Genomic DNA, 18367 nt, shown 5'->3' on the forward strand with positions numbered 1-18367 from the left:
CATAATAGAGATGATTGGACAGTTAGGTAAAAATATAAGATAATCTTTTATAATATAACCCTTCCCCCTTCCCATGTCATGGAATATTTCTAATTTGTCAACACTAACCAATGATTAAAAAGGTTTAATGAATAAAAAAAAAATTTTTTTTTTTTAAATTGCTCAGTCCTTTGTTTCTCCCCACCCCACCAAAAAAAAAACAAAAAAAAACTGAATTCGCAGGAAAATTATCCTATATTTTCTTAAAAAAAATAAAAATTCTATTTCAAATATTTGGCCTTGTGTTCCCCTGCGAAACTTACCCACAAAAAAAATTATCTAATAAATAAGCACATGTCATGGTACGGTGCCTTCTTTTCTTTACCCCTCAGTGCAGGTCCCCCTCCGACTTCATTGGTGCCTCCCATGCCAAAACAATAATGACAACACGACATTCAACAATCTTACACAGATTACATACCCCACATCCACCCCTTGCCATATAAGGGAAAAAAATGCTGTCGAGGTGGGGGGTGGAGAAGGTGGTGGGGTTGATAGATTAATGCACTTTGCCCATTGTACAATATATCATCACTTCTTACTGTCCATCATTAGTTAAATAGAGCGACAGTATGATTTTTTTTTAAAGACATTTCTGCAGATAAGAAAAGCAGCTTTGCTTTTCGCCATTGCAAAGATTTTATCGTCTGTGTTTAAAATCATTTTTTCTTTTCTCATTTTTATGGTTTCCATAGCAACCATTTTTTTTTTTTTTTTTAATGTTCACATGCAAGTTATTACAACAGAAGCCAACCAAAAAATATAAATGAGTTTGGGGAAGGGTAATTTTTTTTTTAAATTTTTTTATACAGTATTTTTTTAGTTTTTCTTTTTTTGTTGTTGTTGAACAGTAGGTGGCTGGGAATACAATACACAATGCAGTCCAAAAATTGGGCACACATGACAACTTCACTATGGGGATCCAATCAAGATTATATTAAAAAGGGTGGCAGGGAGAGCTAATATGAGGGAGAGGAGCAACCTTGGCACATGTTTTCAGCAGGTAAATTGACCATATACAATAGTCAAGTCATTTTCTTTTCATATAGTATGATAAAAAAAAAAAAAAAAAATTATATATATCCTCACACACATACATATAAATATGTGCGACTTCTTTCACGCACAAAGGATTTACCATTGGACCACCGGATAGGAATTGAAGGGAATATCAAGGGAGGCAGAGGGGAAGAGGGACAAAAATGAACATTTTCTTTACATCTGAGATTGGTTCAAGATTACTATGATAGATGGTGGTATGAGTTTCCTCCCTTGAAATGCCCTCTCGTTCTTCAACTGTAAAAGTAATGCTTGGGCTAACTCACCAGCAGAAAGACCAAAGGAACAATAATCAACGTAATCCAGTGATAGCATGTTACACACAGTTCATGCAAAAAACATTTTTAAAAAAATTAAAAATCAAGATGTTTGTTTAAAATGCAAATGGCACATCTATCACTTATCTCCTATTTCTTTTGCACCTGTTCCGTGAAATTTCAGTGATTTTTGTTTTCTTCATTTTTTTTTTTTTTTTAACTTTTACTGTATTTCAAGCCACATAATCTGATTTTTGTTTTGATGCATATATTATCTCTTAAAAAAACAGCCTGTGTTTTACGATGTGCAGAGAGGTTTTTTACACAACAGAAATCTATCATTTCGGCTAAACTTGCATGTATGATACAGCCAAACAACTTTTTACGACAAACGTCTGTCAATTTCAGCATTTTGTGTGGCGAGAAATAATTTTTTTTTTCTTCCCCTTCTTTTTCACTTATTTTTTTCCTTGTTTATTTCGTTATTTTCGGATAAGTTAAGCACAGCAAACTCTTTTCCGATGTTAAAAATTAAAAATTAATAAAAAAGAAAAAATTCTCAAGTTGAGACAAAATAATGTTCATTTAAAAATGTTGGATGATTTTGCAAGAAATACGCTTGTTCATTTTCTTTTTCATCATCGTTATTTTTTTTTTTTTTATCCTGGTTAAAAGGAGGAATTTGAGGGTGACTTTCATGGTGATGCGATCAACTGCCATTTTCTGTTTAATTTACCATTCACCTCATAACCCACAAATTATTCCATTAGCAATCGGTTGAACAATGTCAATTTTTTAATTATGATTCCAGAGCATCCAACAAGAAAAAAAAAAGAAAAAAAATGGAACAGTGAAATTTATTTTTTAATCTATCAAAAGATTTTTAGGTAGCACACATCCTTTTAGACATGTTTTGTTATACAAGACCAACAAGGAACTTTTCAGTCTTTATTTTAATAGCTTTATATCTGCTCTCACAACTTTTTTTTTTTTACTGATAGAATAAAAAATCTTCAATTAATATTTTCATTTGTCCAAGCATTTTCATCTATTTCAAAAGACATTTGTGAGAGAACATAAAAGACTTTTTTTTTTATCAGTCTTGTGCAACAAAACATGTATCAAGGAAAGTGTGCTGTTTAATTATATATATATATATATTATTATATTATAATATATATATATATATATATATTTGTGTGTGTTGTATATTTGAGAGGAAAGCATCCACCCAAATGGAACTCCATGAAAATAGAAAAATATAAACGCTGATGTGTTCTGAGCAAATTTCTTGGAAAAATGACAAAACGAACTAAACATCCAATGACAAACAAGAGTAGGAGTGGGGTTTTTTTTAGCATTGAAAAAAAAAAAAAAATCCATTTCCATTTGTTCAAGAGTGTTATCTTGAGAAATGCAAGAATAAGAGTTTTGGAAAAGGAAATTGGTCACATATGATTCCAAAACCTCAATAAACGAGATTCTTCAGTTCATGCCAGAAATTGTTTGAAATAATGTTAGTGTGTGCATTTCCGATACAACATTTATTGCGATATATATTTGTGTAAGCAGCTAATAGAGAATCTTCTGAAAGCTAACGAAATATATACAACAACAAAATGATGCTGTGAGATGTGCATCTGTGTACATTGACCAAAATGAAAATTCAAAGATGAGGAATATGATGAGATCCTGCAACATAAGAATCATGGTCAAGATTCATTAAAATTCTTCTGACATGGCATTTAATTAATGTGTCCTACTTCTTTATGAGATGTCTAATTAATTTTTTAACACTTCAGGTCATTTTCCAAAGAAGTTTAGCAAGAACAAAACATCAAATATTTTTTGTTTGCAAGAATTTCACTCATGTATACATTTCAAAACTAGATAATTAGTCAAGCAGTCACATTTTTTTTTTTAATATATATGCATACACATCAATTGTTTTGCTCTCATGACCACCGATTATGACAGCCCACCAACATGGCTTCATAAGTACTTAATTTCCTTTTGTTTATATGTTAATTGCCAGTGGCTCAGAGGAAAGGTACTAGCCCACAAAGCCAAGATTGCCTTTGTTAATTGGGTTCAAATTTCCCAACCAATAGTAATTAATACTTCCTACACATAGCAGGAAACAGTGTCTGTAGGTACAAAAATTAATATTTAAAAATATTATAGTTTATTTATATATATGCACACAATTAGTTGGCCATAATAGCAAGTGTCCGTTTTACACAAGTGAATGGTGCCTACGATCATCAGTCTACTATGGCGTTCAGTATATTCATGACAGAGTGATGATCGCACGTACCATCTGATCACTTTTGTGATCAACTAATTAGGCATAAATGGTAATCCAGATTAAGAATATATTTGTAGGATAAAATCAAAAGAATATCCAGTGGGTTTATATAATAGTGCTCAATAACAAATAGAGCTATTTATATTTATATTCATTTATACAGACGTTTTTGTTTTTCATGAACATCTAAAGGAAAAGACAGATTTTTTTCCTGATGAGAACTTCGTTATTAATAACTACAGATCGAAACAGTATCATGTCCATGTAGCAAAGCCTGTACATACAGATATAGATATACACACACACTAATAAATATAGTTTTATTAATTTCTATATTTATGTGGAAAATTGCTTAAAACCAATGATTGAGCAGCTAAATTCAAAGACAGAGAGTTCACAGCACACAGGACTAGCAATCTCATCTTGCATTCCTCAGACCAGATCATCTGAAGAATGAAAGTGAGAAACTAAGAATCACCATCAGCTGTTGATTCAAAGTCTCTAAACTGTGTGTGTGTGTGTGTGTGTGTGTGTATATATATATATATATATTACTTACACAAAATTTATCTCTGCAGTTTCATGACTTTACAGTAAAATTGGAAGTGCTTTTCACATTCGTAAACAAGTTTGAAAATTTATCACATCATTTTGAAATAACATGGAATACTAAAATCACTTCCAATATGAATGCATAATCAGCAAACTGCAGAAACATGATAAATCAATTTAATATTGTATTATTGCTTTAAGGCTCTATTTGAAAAGATATTGAGCACTTTATATTGAAAAAAAAAGGTAATGTCTTGTTGGTTCATGTTTCAAAACTTATGTTAATGACATAAATAAAGGTAGGTATTTTATATATGAGGTTATTTGACCTGCAGTTGAGGCTGGAATGCTGAAAGAGGATATGATGAAATAAGTGGTGCCAAATATGCAATATTCTTCATCAATAAAACTTATTAAGTTTTCAATTTGCAATAAATCTTCCACTTATTGTCATACAAAGTTTGAGATGATTGAAAACATATACTTTGATATTTCAAAAGAAATACACTCCTTTTCAAGAAAAAAAGAAAAGGGAAATGTCCAAAGAAAATTGTTATATTTGAATGATTGGTTCTTCCGAAATAACAAAACATTTGCCATTCGTTGCATATATTGTCGCTACTTATTCTTGTTCATCTCCTCTTTAACTGTTCCAGCTTCTATTGCAAACAACCTTATATTTCAATTAAAATTTATATACTTATTTACTAGCAATTCTTCCAGCAAATTATCATATTCTTTTATATTATAGAATGTGGTTGCCCGTTAGATGCATTTTCAAAATGCTTCAGGAGATGAAATGTTGGAGGTTTATAATCTGTGTGCGGAGGAATCAATGTATGGAATTTTGAACAATATTAAAATCATGATTTGTGTATCGTCTGCTGCTAAGTGTTTCTTTATAAACAAGTTTCAGCAGCGCTGCAGTTTGTATTTGGAAGAGAGTGTCATAGCAGCAGTGAAATTGGTAAATGCTTACAGTTACGTCCTCTGATGCTGATATTATTTTTCTCTTTTGGTCGACGAGGAGGATAGGGGCATAAATGAGATAAAAATTAAAAATGAATGCCAGAAAATGAAGCGATAATCTTTTTTTTCTGCCCCCACCCTCCTCCCATTCTAAAAAAAAATTGAAATGATGGTAATGTAAAGTTCACAATGGGAAGAGGAATGTGCCATTGCTGCAAATAAAAATTATCATTGAGAGGGGGAGGGGACAAATGTTTTGCTGCTGTTCAGTATCCCCCTCCCCCCAAAAATAAGCAGTTCACACCTACGCCCACAGGTTGCTGGGTCCAGACAGACATGACCATCTCAGACAGCGGACACTTGCTCTTCGTCCACTTCTGAAAAAGAGACAAGAAATTTTCATTTTAGTCTAATGGCCAAAAGAAAAAAAAATTTAAATAAAAAAAATAAGGACCTATTCTATTTTCCCAATTATGCTAACAGTTGAAAAGAGCAAGTTTAACATAACACTTCATAACTTAAACATTAAAAAAAACAAAAACATCTTCAAATCATCTCAAAACATTTTTACCATTAGAAATTTGATAAATCTCTCTCTCTCTCTATATATATATAGACACACACACACACACACAGAGAGTAGAACCCCAGGATACGTTTTTTTTTTTCTTACGGTGTTATTTTAATGTTATTTGATTATATACATGTGTATTATATACTGTATTGTATTTTGTTAATTCTTAATATGTACTGTGTAAAATGTTGCTTAGGCCTTACTATATGGTAATTTCACCTTACAATCCCAACCCCGGAACAGATTAATGCTGTATCCTGGGGTCCTACTATATACAAGCACACTTTTTCCTCTATTTAAGTATTGCTTAAATTTTAATAAAACCTGTCAATTTTAGAATGCCAGTACAATGCAGGACTTAAAAAAAAAAAAAAAAAAAAAAATCAACATCTATTTGTAATCTAATTTTTGGTAATATAACACCTTCAGGAGTAAAAAGTTCTCCAAATTGTTTGGAGAACTTTATTTTCATTTACACATGTGATAACAATTTTTCTTTTTTTTCTTTTAAATAAAACTTCAAAATAGAATAGAAATGATATTAAATGAAAGTTAACAAAAGTCACAAAAAACAATGGATATATTTTTTTTTTAAATATAATTTAAAAAACATTAAAAGCATCTTTAGTGTTATTTAAGCATTCAATGTGGTCCAAATGCAATTAAGAGACTGTTTTCGATGAAGAGGCAGAAAACTCACATCCATAAGAAACTAATAATTTAAACAGAAATACATTTTTTCTGGATGAAAAAAAAAAAAAAAAAGCATAAAATTCACAGCCTCGATTTTATATAAATCATCTTGCTTTTTTTCTCTTGGGTGTTAACTATTCTGTACTTTTACCCATATTTTATTTATGTGTGGAAAAGTGTGAGGTTTGCATGATTTTTATAGACAGTGTTATGCTAAATCTTTTCCTTTGAACTGCCAACATGGGGTGGGTGCTGAAAATACACTTGGTCCAAATGTAAAAGAAAAACAAGCTTTTTTTTTTTTTTTAATAAAATACAAAAACATGCAGCATTGGCAAAACTTGAATCATGACTTTTTTTAAAAAAATAAAACTCGAAACTAGAATAGAAATATGAAATTAAATGAAAATATGACAAAAGTGACAAAAAAAAAAAAGAAAAAGAATGACATTACTAAAAGAAATTCAGCAAAATAAAATAAAAAATAACATTTTTTTGAAAGTGAAATTTGACAGCTTAGAAAAAGAAAATGTATTTAAAGAAATTAAAAGTGTTTTTAGTAAATGTCATTTAAGAGGTTCAAGTACAGTTTAGAGACTGTTGAAAAAAAAACACCCTTTGGGTCATTATTGTTAATGCTTTATTGCTTAAAACTGTATTTTAAAATCTTGAAATCAATATTTTAATTCTTTGCTTTCATCTAATTTGAAAGTAAACACTCTTATAAATAATAAAAAATATTTTAAAACAAAATATGAATAAATAAACGTTTTAGGATAAAAATTATAAAACAGAGCAAGGGACATAAATCATTGTAAGTGATTATTATGATTATTCCTCTTGCTATGCCAATCAGATCGACCAATGTAAACAGTATGCATATATGACTTCGTGATGTGTTAAGCTAGTCTAAAGAGCTAATATAGATTTTTTTTTCTTTTCAAGTTCACACACATGTTCATGTAGTAGCTCAATAGTGTACAATACAGCTAGAGTTCAAAATGTAATAATTATTGAGAAAATATTTAAAATTTACACAAAAAACAATTTATGAATAACATCCACATCAGTCCATATTTATCTTTCTTCTTATTTACCATTTCAATTGGATATTCTTGTTATTTAAATCATTTACAAACCGTTTTGTTGTATCACAACTCTTGTGTAGCTAAATAAGCAAATGTCTCAAGCTAGGATTGAAACTGTCATTACTATATATATATATATGAGTGTGTATAATATGTACTGAAATTTTGAAATGCTTTCAGATTACTGTAAAATTAAAATTAATAAAAATATCAGTATAATATAATATTTTTAAGACAATCTCAAATCTAGCATATTATATATATATATATATATATATATATATATATATATATATAGTGTGTGCATATCTAGCCACACTGTAGAGGTAAAATGCAGCAAAACAGTCTGTATCACACACACACACGTGTATATATCATTTGCAAGTCATATTTTGGATCGACATTATTCTATAATTGGCACTACTAAAGCACTATAATTTTTATTGGAAAAAAAAAAGTCCTCTAAATGCCCCCACCCCCAAGTTACTAAACTATGACCTATGTCAATTGATATTAGCCACTTTGATGCCTTCGTTCAGTCTCGGAAAACAAAGGATATCCCTGCACATGTAACTGTGAGGTAAGCGTTGTGCAATCTCTAACCACACCTCTCCTGATTTGGCACTGCTTGAGTCCAGTGGCAAGGAGAAGCCCAGGACGACTGAAAACAATGCCAAGTTAAGTGGAGAGCACATACAGCACCTGGAAGTCCCAAATGGTCACCCATCTGGTACTGGTCAGACTCATCATTGCTTAGCTTCAGTGATCTGACAGGAACCAATGTGTCAACCATGATTATGCTGTGATTATGACTTATTTTTTCATAATTTTTGGATATGTTCATTACTGTGACATTACAATTAAGTAGATACCATTGGTTTTACTTGTAATTCAATATTTCGATTTTCAAATTTTCTATTATAATAAAGCCACTTATAACTCAAATTCCACTGTCTAAAATATACAAAGGCTTTTTAGGTATTTTTTATTTCCGTTAAGGTTGACATATACAATATCATAATTTACGTTTCTTCGAGCCCCTCCACCTTCAAATAAATAGTTAAAACAGAAGCACATACAAATCATAAAAATTGAAAGGATATAGTTAAAAATTCCAAAAACAAATGAATAAATCAAGCAGTAAAATGTTAAAAAATATTGGAAGGATTAGTATATTACAATCATGTTTCAGAATTTTTAAATTGATGTGTATTATTTATGGAGTAAATATGTTTTCTGCGATGATCGTAACACGGATATATCTTCCACCCTCCGAAGTGAAAGCTTTAAATAAACCTAAAAAATGGTTAAGTACGACATGGCCTAATGCAGCAGATGTGACAGACAAAAAAATAAATGACCAACTCTTTCCACAAACTTCTATATGAAGAAATGGGAAGGCAGAAACACTGAATTTTAAAAAAGTAGAAAGCATGGTTCCTGAAAGTATGACATTGTCAGAGTTATGAAGTTGGTAGTTTAAACACTTTACTCCATCATAAAAAATTATCTTTTTTGTAAGTAACAACTCGTATATATCTACATAAATTAGGTATTCGTATATGTTTATATATGTTTACATATAGGATTCACTCTTAAGATAATTAAGCAATGATTTTGGAAAACAACTGCTAAGTGTAAGAGGTGGTAATGTGGACTATATTTAGTGTTATGCAAAGGGGGGAAAAAAGGAAGTAAAGGTCCTTTGTGAAATTCTAATACTTCAGATTTTTATGAAATGTAAATAGACATCAATTTAAATGTTACTCAAGTTTCAGCTTCTTTGGAGTATTTTAAAGCACTTGATATTCTACTATTTTGACTCTGCACAAGAAATTGTCAAGATCAATCAATAACAATCAAATATTCAGCATATAATTTCCCAGAAATTGAAAATTGGTCCAAAGAGTCATTACTTCCTGTGCTGACAATTTTACAAAGGTATGCAATATCAAGTCAGGAAAAACTTTACAAACAATTGGGCAATGTTTGCTTTACTATAAATTCATCCCCCATCTCTAAAGAGAATTGAGCCAAAAGTAACATGAACTCAAAACAATCAACATGACGAATGAATATCATTAATGAATACCATTAAAATTTTCTAATAATTAGAAGAGTAGATGCCAATGTAACTCCATTTTTGTATAAATATCATCTAGATGCTTGTGAAATACAAAATAGTGATGAGACACTTCCAATAGTTTTTCGGATTCTGATACGATTACCTATTCGAAAATCACCTAAAAAAGTTATATTTTATTAATTTAGGGGTGAGGTGTGTGTGTGTGTGTGCATGAGGTTGGGGTCCAAAAATTCTTCACCGACTTTTAAATAATTTTTCTTTTAAATTCAAACTTTTTAGTCTTTTCCCTTTATGTATTATCACCAAACTCTTTGTGAGATTTTCATATATATTTTTCAATTAATGGCATATTTTCCTAAATTTATCATGATCTATTAAGTTTAGTTTTACTCATAGTTTCAATTTATTTTTTTTTTTATCATTAGTATGAACAACAGAAAATTAAGTTTTAAACAAAATAATAACATTTTTAGAATTGCTTTTGGAATTGGAAATCGGGCTAAATTTTCTAGATTTCAATACTCCAAAAAGTTATGAGATTCCCCAATTCCAACATTAATACAATGTTAAAGAGAATTAAAAAATATATTTAAAATTTTGGTCTTATATTTAGAGAAAGAGAGAGAATGGTGATAAATATTTTAAACAATACTAGTTTATATGTACCCACTCTATGAGCAATGTACGTTACATGGATAGGTCAATTTTCATTTTTACTTAGCTTTTTTCTACTGCTTTATAGCTAGAAAAATATTTGAAAAATTTCATGGAAAAATATGCTATTTAATATCTGCATGAGAGAGTAACTATGATGAATGTACTTAAATATTATTTTATTAACAAAAAATTAGAAATCCTATTTTAAACAAAAATAATTCATTTTGAAATAATGCCAATTAATCTCTTTTTTTTTGGCTTTTTTTTGGGGGGGGGATAAAAAAATGAAAATTGCTTCATTTAAAATATTTATATAAGTTTTTTTAATGTCAATTCCTTCAAATTTATAAAATATCTATTCAGTTTAAAGAAATCCTTTAGGTATATTTGAGATTTGAATTAAAATATTGACATGGCATAAAAACTACTGCCTTAGTAATGTCTATTCTGCCTACTCCTCTATTGTCAACTAATCACATGTACATACAGACATCATAACTTTTTAATAGCAGTAATTGATAGGAATATTTTTAGTAAATATTTTACATCAAATAGGGATAGTTTTTCATTAATAAGGTTGTTGGAACATTTTGTTCAAATAATGAAAATATCCAAAACAATGATAAGGTAGAAAATTAATTATTAATGAAAACAGTTTTCGAAGAAAATTAGTGAAAATTAAGTTTTGCTAAATTGGCCAAAGATTTTCAGTTTTAAAAAAATATTTACCTCCCTTTTGTTAGGATTGGAACTCTCCAATTTCTTTTTGTTTGCAAAACTCAATATTTGCTAATTGTCTTCGAAAACTGTTTTTGGGGGGAATTTTTGGATATGTTTATTACTGTGACATGACAATTCAGTAGATACCATTGGTTTTACTTGGAATTCAATATTTTGATTCTCAATTTTTCTATTATAATGAAGAAGAACGTTTAATTATGGCATTGTTTGATAATTAAATCATTAATTCAATGAAATTGTTACAGCTCTATAAAATCATTGGATGTAAATTGTTTTTAAAACTTTCAATCTTTTAAAACATTAGGATTTTAAAATTTTAAAGCTAATTTAAATAATTTTCTATTCAATGAGTTACAAAGGCATTTAATTTTTTCTTTAGCAATCAACAAAAGATTAAAATAGATTTGTTTACACAGAAAGCAACATGCATTGTAGAAATTTTTTAAAGTTAAATTTAATTACAATATTATTTAGTCACTAAGTTATTATGAATTCGATATTTAATCCATAAATATATTTTTTCTATCATACAATACTAACCAAATAATATTGATCAATATTAATTCATATATAGATATTTAAATATAATTTAGCCATGAGTCTCCCTCTTTTATTTTTTTTTCAATCTCTTTGCATTATTCACTGTAAAACACCCACTCCTATTCACACCCATTAGTATTAACAAAATCTTTAACATTCTATTATCCCATCTAAGGGACATAAGGAAAATCAAAGTTAGCACCCCTTGCCAAACACCGGCAATCTTTTACTGAAGTTTTTACCTCGTACTAATTATACTAAACTAAAAGCAAAAGTAGTAAATGCTAAATGGCTTATGGCTATGTACAGACCAAATTTATTTTTGAATGTGATAAATTCAAAAATTAAAAGTAAAAAATAAATTTAGCTCTGTTGACCATGATTTGAAACCAGTTAGCTAGCTTTTTCAGTCTTATTTTTTTTAATTTACCAAGTTCAAAAATAAATTTACTCTGTATAGAACCATAATTAAATTTTGTATCCCTCAAATTTTTTTAAAATAGCTTATGTACAGTTCTGGATTTCATAACATTATGAAATTCTACCTAAACGTACAGATTCCTAGATCAATTTGAAATAATCTACCATTCTAATTTTTCAAATAGAGCTTGAATTTGCAATGTAACTTTGCTGTAATTTAATACGTGGTGACTTTCTAAAGTAGTACATCCATAAAAACATGCAAAAACAAGTAAAAAGATTTAGTAGAAAAATAGAGGAATAAGTCAGAAATCTGCTGATTTTGATTTAATAATAAAAACGAAATCATAATATGAGGTGAAGTAAATAATTACTTTGATTTTATCTCTAGAAAATTACTTGTTAAAATATTGTGTATGCTAGTTTGTAAACAGGAATAAATGGTTCATAAATTAAATAAAAATAAAAAATTATTATTTTAAAGAGCTAGTCTATTCAGTTTCATTAATGTTTTTTAATACAAGAGAGATACTGAATTATATTTGTAAAATTTCATAAAGAAATGGTGTGCATTCAGTGTTCTTAAATTATCCCCCCTCCAATCGATTTTAGTATTTAATCCTGTCGATATTAGTATATTCACAATTTCATTAATGTTAAGTTTTTTTTTTTAACATAAGATAGATACTAATCACATATGCAATATTATGAGCAAAAAAGTTTAACCTTAATAATAAATAAAGGACATAATTTATTTCACATTTTAATGTAAACAAAAAATATGTTCTTATTAGTTGCAATAGTAGTGTTAAATAAATTTGTACCAAAATTAAAAAATTGTTTTTCTCCATGATTAAATGCAGAAGCTTTTGTTTTGTATTTACAAAGTTATGAATGAATTGGTTAGATTTTTTAATTAATTTTTGTTCAAGAATTTTAAGTAGTAAACTTTGTGCAACAGTAGCAAGCAGGTAAAGCCAGCTAATTAATAATAAAATTATTATAAAAAGATCAGTTCCTGAGAATACAAGTTTTTTAGCATCCATATACAATTTGAAGAATTATATTGTCATTGCAAAATGTCAACAAGCAAAATCCTCTATAATGGTTTTGTTGCAGTTGTTACTTTAAAAATCTTATTCAAAAGTGTCATATTTTACTGCTATTTTCTTAAATATATTTCCAATGCATTATCTCCTCAAAATGAAATCTCCATTCAATAATTTAACCACATTTTGTTTTGTAGCATTTGGATTATAATCATGTCATGTGAATTTAATTTTTATCAAGTAGAAGAGAATAATCTTAATAACAAATGACCATAATAGAAAAAGGAAATAGTTAAGTATGAAAATTTAATTTTGTTTTAATCAATAACAACTGAAGAGAAACATCAAAAACAATACTTCCAGATCAATACTTAAATCCTATTAAGAGAAAATAGGCTTTTCATTTTGTTATTTTAAATAAAAACCTAACTGGTTCTAGAAAAGAGGTTGATAAAAGTTTTGGAGACAGTTTAAAATCACAGAATTTGTAGTAGAAGGTTAATGGGTATGCAAAATAATGAACTGAAATTTTTGGAAAGACTCAGAAGACTCTTTTTTAATCAATTAAGATGGAGAGTCAGAGCCAGGTTTGATATATATTATTGAATAAAAATGGATGGAATACTCTCTAAGAACCTTTCAACTAACATCCCAAAGAAAAATCGCTAGATTTCTTATCAAAAGTAAAATGTCACATAAAAAAGAAATATCACTTTCACTTGATTTAAAAAAAAAAAAAAAAAATGTTTAAATGGTACAAAATTTATAAATACATTTGAATAGAATCAACAAATTATTCTCTAAAGCCTTTTCAACTAACATGAAGGTTTAATTTAATAATTATGGTATCATTTGGTCATTAAAATTATTAATTGAACTTAATTGTTATATAATTAAAACAAATTATGTTAAGGTAATGTTATTTCAATTTGTATTTTAAAAATTGTTGGACATAAAATAGTTTCCAAAACTTTCAATATATGAAGATTTTCTAAGAATTTTTAAGCCGAAAAGGACTGTCTAGTCAACAGTTTAAATACTTCCAAATTCTTTGTAAATTTCAAAGTGACACTCACCATTAATTTTATTGTGCTTTCAATTTGCTTTAACTATACTATTTTTGTTTTTTTATTAAATTATTCTTTTTTTTTTTAATAATATTATAAAGGTTTAATTCTAATGATAGGTTTTTATTATTAATTGAACGAAATTTCTGTAAAACTATACTCAATTTTTTGTTAAAGTAATATTTTAATCTCTCTAATTTTTCTTAATCTAATTTTTGTTAAAGTAATATTTTAATCTCTCCTTATATAATTATTAGTTGTATAAAACATTCAATAAATGAAAATTTGCTAAAAATTTTAAAACAGAAACAAACTTTCTATTCAACAGTTTAAATACTTCTAAATTCCTTTCAAATTTCAAAGACAAAGCATATTTTTCTTAATTTCTCCACCTATTAAAAGATTAAAATAACTTGTTTAGAAAGAAACAGAAATGCATTCTAGCAAATTTAATTTAGTAATTTTTTTTTTGGGGGGGGGGATATTTATAAGGACTGTGCTATTGTCTGAAAAAGTTCATTTATGGAAAACACTGAAAGATGTCAAATGAAAGTTTCATAAATTTTTTTTTCATAAACATTGATGAATTATTTCAATGAAAAATATATTTTTGTCAGTAAGGAGGTCATTCAATTATAAATTAATTGAAAAATGAAAACAATATTCTTGAATAATTATTGGGTAATTATTACAAAACTTTTAGAAAATTCAAATGAAACAAAACACTCACTGTAATGAAAGTCTCATGAATAATTTATTTTTTTTAAATAATAAACAACAGACAGCAAACAAAAATCTTTTTATTTTCTATGAATTTTGTTTTTGTTTAAATCCAGATAAATATGCAAGTTTTTTTTAATATAATTAACAAATGATAACAAACGTTTTCTTTGATTTTTTGTACAAGAATTACAATGCTCAGCATTTTCTGCAAACCGCCTGGACGATTCTGACAATAGCACGGTCCTTATACTGTATCAAGTACCAAATTTCATTTTATTTTAATTATTAATATTTTTTATTTCAGTAAATTGATAGTGAATAAAAAAAAAAATAATTCAAAAAGTAATTATGTTGATGCTAGAAAAATATATACAGGTACAGTTTCATAATTGTTTTTAATAGAGATTAGTAGAAAAAACTGAGAACACACATTGAAATTGTGAGTAAATCTACAGAAGAGGTTTTTTGGTATTGGATACCGACAGAATGAGAGAAAGGATAAACTAGATTTGGTTAAAACTTTTAAAGAACAAACCAGCAAGCAGTAAGAGTGGAAGACTAAAAGGTTACAGGGTGAACCTTTGGACAGGCACGGAGGGAGGTATATGTGTCAAGCATCGCAAAGAGCAAGCTTGATGCTGCTGCTGTGGAGGCGGCAGACCGATACTCACCAATAATGGGAGCTGAATTATCAGAAACGGGCCGGAGATCGGGTTGACTGACAATAGCGCAGCCTGCAAAAAGTCATGACACCGACATGATACGACGTTGGAATTACTGAATTTGAATGCTTGTACACATGCAAGTCTTTTGTCGGCCCCGTCATCAAAATATATGCAGATGCTGTTGTGCTGGATGTCGGTACAGTGAATCCTTCAAGATTTATTTTCCTTATTTATTTCGCAGCATAACTAGAATAGATAGGGAGGGAGGGAAGAATTGTCGAAGTGTGATGCTAGTTTTAAATACTTGAAAAAAACTGGATCACTTTCTGTGGCAGGATCAATGGATGTATGCAAACACTGGATAATACTAAACAAAAGGATATTTCGATATATATTTTATTCAACAAAACGTTTTCAAACCAGAGACATTTTATCTAACAGGGAGAGCCAATTTACATGTGTGTAGAGCATCAGATGTCAATCACTGGAGCCAGTCTCTAATCTAGCTGTGTCTATCTATACTGATGAGTTGTTGACACGATGAAACCCATATTTGTGGACAACAAGCCAGATGATGGCCAAATCGTAAGAAGCACCAACTGTCATCTATTGCAGTTAAATTTTGATTCCGGCTTGAGGTAGTTTTTTTTTTTTTTTATCCCATTTTCACCCAAAACAAGCCACAGTGCCCCTTTGATGTAGGGGGGCTAATATCAGGGACATAAGCTGCAGGAATACTATGTAGGGAGTTCAGCAGCAAGATGTCTGTTCACATTACATTTTAACTTCTGCATGTCAGTACAGTTGGGAAAACAGGAACCAGGACGGGAGTTCCAGAGTCTAGCAGTTCTGAAGATGAAACTACTAGAGTAGAAGGCTGTCTTACATCTAGGGATCTCTACTGTGTAAGGGTGGGATTTTGGTGATTGTCGGGTTTGTTGGGGGTATTTACGTTAAGGGGGTACAAAGGCTTGTAGTTCGTTAGAGCATCCACCATTAAAATACTTGTAGAGCAGGCAGAGAGATGCAACATTTTGTTAAATGGGACAGAGGATGACAATTCTCTCTTTTGAACCCTGTCTAGGAGCAAGAGACCAATAGCAGGGGCACCAGCCCAAATGTGACAACAAATACTCGATACATGGGCAAATGGTAGCCTTGTAGAGGTACAGGATACTTTCAGGCCTAAGTAACTTTCTAGTACAGTAGAGAGAGCCCACCTTCCTCGCAGCGACCCTGGCAATGCTTTCAATGTGTTTGTTCTAACTCATGTTCCCTGTGAACATTAAGCTGAGGAGTTTAAAAGAAGTACTTTCAGGTAATGTATCTTTAGCTATAGCTATCCGTGGTTGAGAAGGTTTCTTGTAATTATTGAAAGCTTAGCAGCATTGAATATGACCATCCATTTTTGTGCCCATTCCACTATAGATTGGAGGTCTTCCTCTAGTGTTTCTGCAATTTCCGTAGATATGTGTTCATTTGTTTTCCCCTCATGCGTGTTGTAGAGCGTGGTGTCATCAGCAAATATAGTTGTTTCTCTAACTACACTCAAGAACTGTGATACGACAAAATTTTCTGTAACTGACACATGAGGGTTTCCATTCAGTAGTACCTTCTTTAAACTAAGCACATTCAGTTATTAGTATCATAAAAGTGTAAATAAATGAATTTAAATACAATTTCTCATACATCCTGTAGGAATTTCGTTTGTTCAGTTAATAGAGCACCAGACACCAATCATTGGGAAACAAGTTTTGAATTATGCTATGTTTATTTAACCACACTAGTGAGTCACAGAGATAACGAAACACATATGTGGATTATATATATATATATATATATATATATATATATATATATTGTTAAAAATAACAGAGGTTCTATTTAATTGTATCTATTTTTGATTTTTCTCATCTTTTGTGTGAAAATCAAAAACAAATTAATGTTAGTTCTATAGATGTCATGAATGTTTTTGATTTTGTATCAAATCAGGTGAGGAGGCAAATGATGATTTGATGTGGAATCGAAAACGTTTGTGATATCTATGTAACTTTTGTTTTTGATTAGAAGAAAAAGTGAAAAAATAAGATAATTAAACAGAAACTATTATTTTTAATGTTTGTTTAAATAAAAAAAATGCTGCCTAAATATACACTAATGTTTTTATTTATAGAAACAGCTTTTGGCTACATATTTGTAGGCATATTTTTGGTCAGAGCCATACACAGTAGACCTCTTCAGCTTGACATCTTTATATGATTGCATTTAGTGAAATGGTATTTACTTTCTAAAACATATGATCAGCCCATAAAAAATAATTTGAAACAAATTTATTATTCTCTAATATTTTTTTCAATTTGATTTACTTATTTTTTTGTAGCTGATGCCAGACATTCATCCACTGTGTGTGTTAGAAAAAGTTACCAGATAAATATATACCAAACATTGGAATTTACCTCTGGTAATATATCATGTATCAGGTTGTGTTTTTGTTTACACTCTGATTTAATGATTACTTTAACCCATGAGACTAAGAATAAACATAAAAATTCATAAAGTCAAAACTTATACAATGCTTTTTTTTATGTTTATTCCCAGCCTTGTCAGCTAAATTAAGCATTTACGTAAAAGATATTACTCACTTAACTAAAATGTAAACAAAAACAGCATCATAATATGTGTGTACATTTTGTGTGTGTATGTGTTTAAAAATAAGTACAAACACAATATAATCAAATGAAAAAAAAAATGTACATTTGTACACAATTTTTTTTTTCAATTCAATTGTATTGCGCAGGTATTCCCTTTTTACACTTGTTCCCCAAATTTTTTTATCCGTTATATATAACGGATATATACAACCCATGACCTCAAAGAATT

The 18367-nt window shown here is 29.2% G+C and overlaps 1 protein-coding gene across 17 annotated transcripts in view; it reads right to left on the bottom strand.

Annotated features, from left to right (window-relative positions):
* Nucleotides 1-5220: 5220 nt before the first annotated feature.
* LOC145259913 (rap guanine nucleotide exchange factor 6-like) overlaps nt 5221-18367 on the bottom strand; it is a 917527-nt gene continuing 904380 nt past the window's right edge. For 14 of the 17 annotated variants that reach the window (XM_080117853.1, XM_080117856.1, XM_080117855.1 and 11 more), the window contains 2 exons: nt 15494-15556; nt 5221-5561 (listed from right to left, as the gene is read on the bottom strand). In XM_080117853.1, coding sequence (XP_079973979.1) covers nt 5530-5561; nt 15494-15556 — 95 coding nt within the window. In that variant the 3' untranslated portion in view covers nt 5221-5529. The remainder of the gene's footprint in view (nt 5562-15493; nt 15557-18367) is intronic. The other 3 variants (XR_013864228.1, XM_080117865.1, XM_080117864.1) reach the window with 1 other exon arrangement.

Source organism: Euprymna scolopes, chromosome 35 (genome assembly GCF_053919585.1).
Source record: "Euprymna scolopes isolate OS-2025 chromosome 35, ASM5391958v1, whole genome shotgun sequence".
NCBI classification, from domain to species: Eukaryota; Metazoa; Mollusca; class Cephalopoda; order Sepiida; family Sepiolidae; genus Euprymna; species Euprymna scolopes.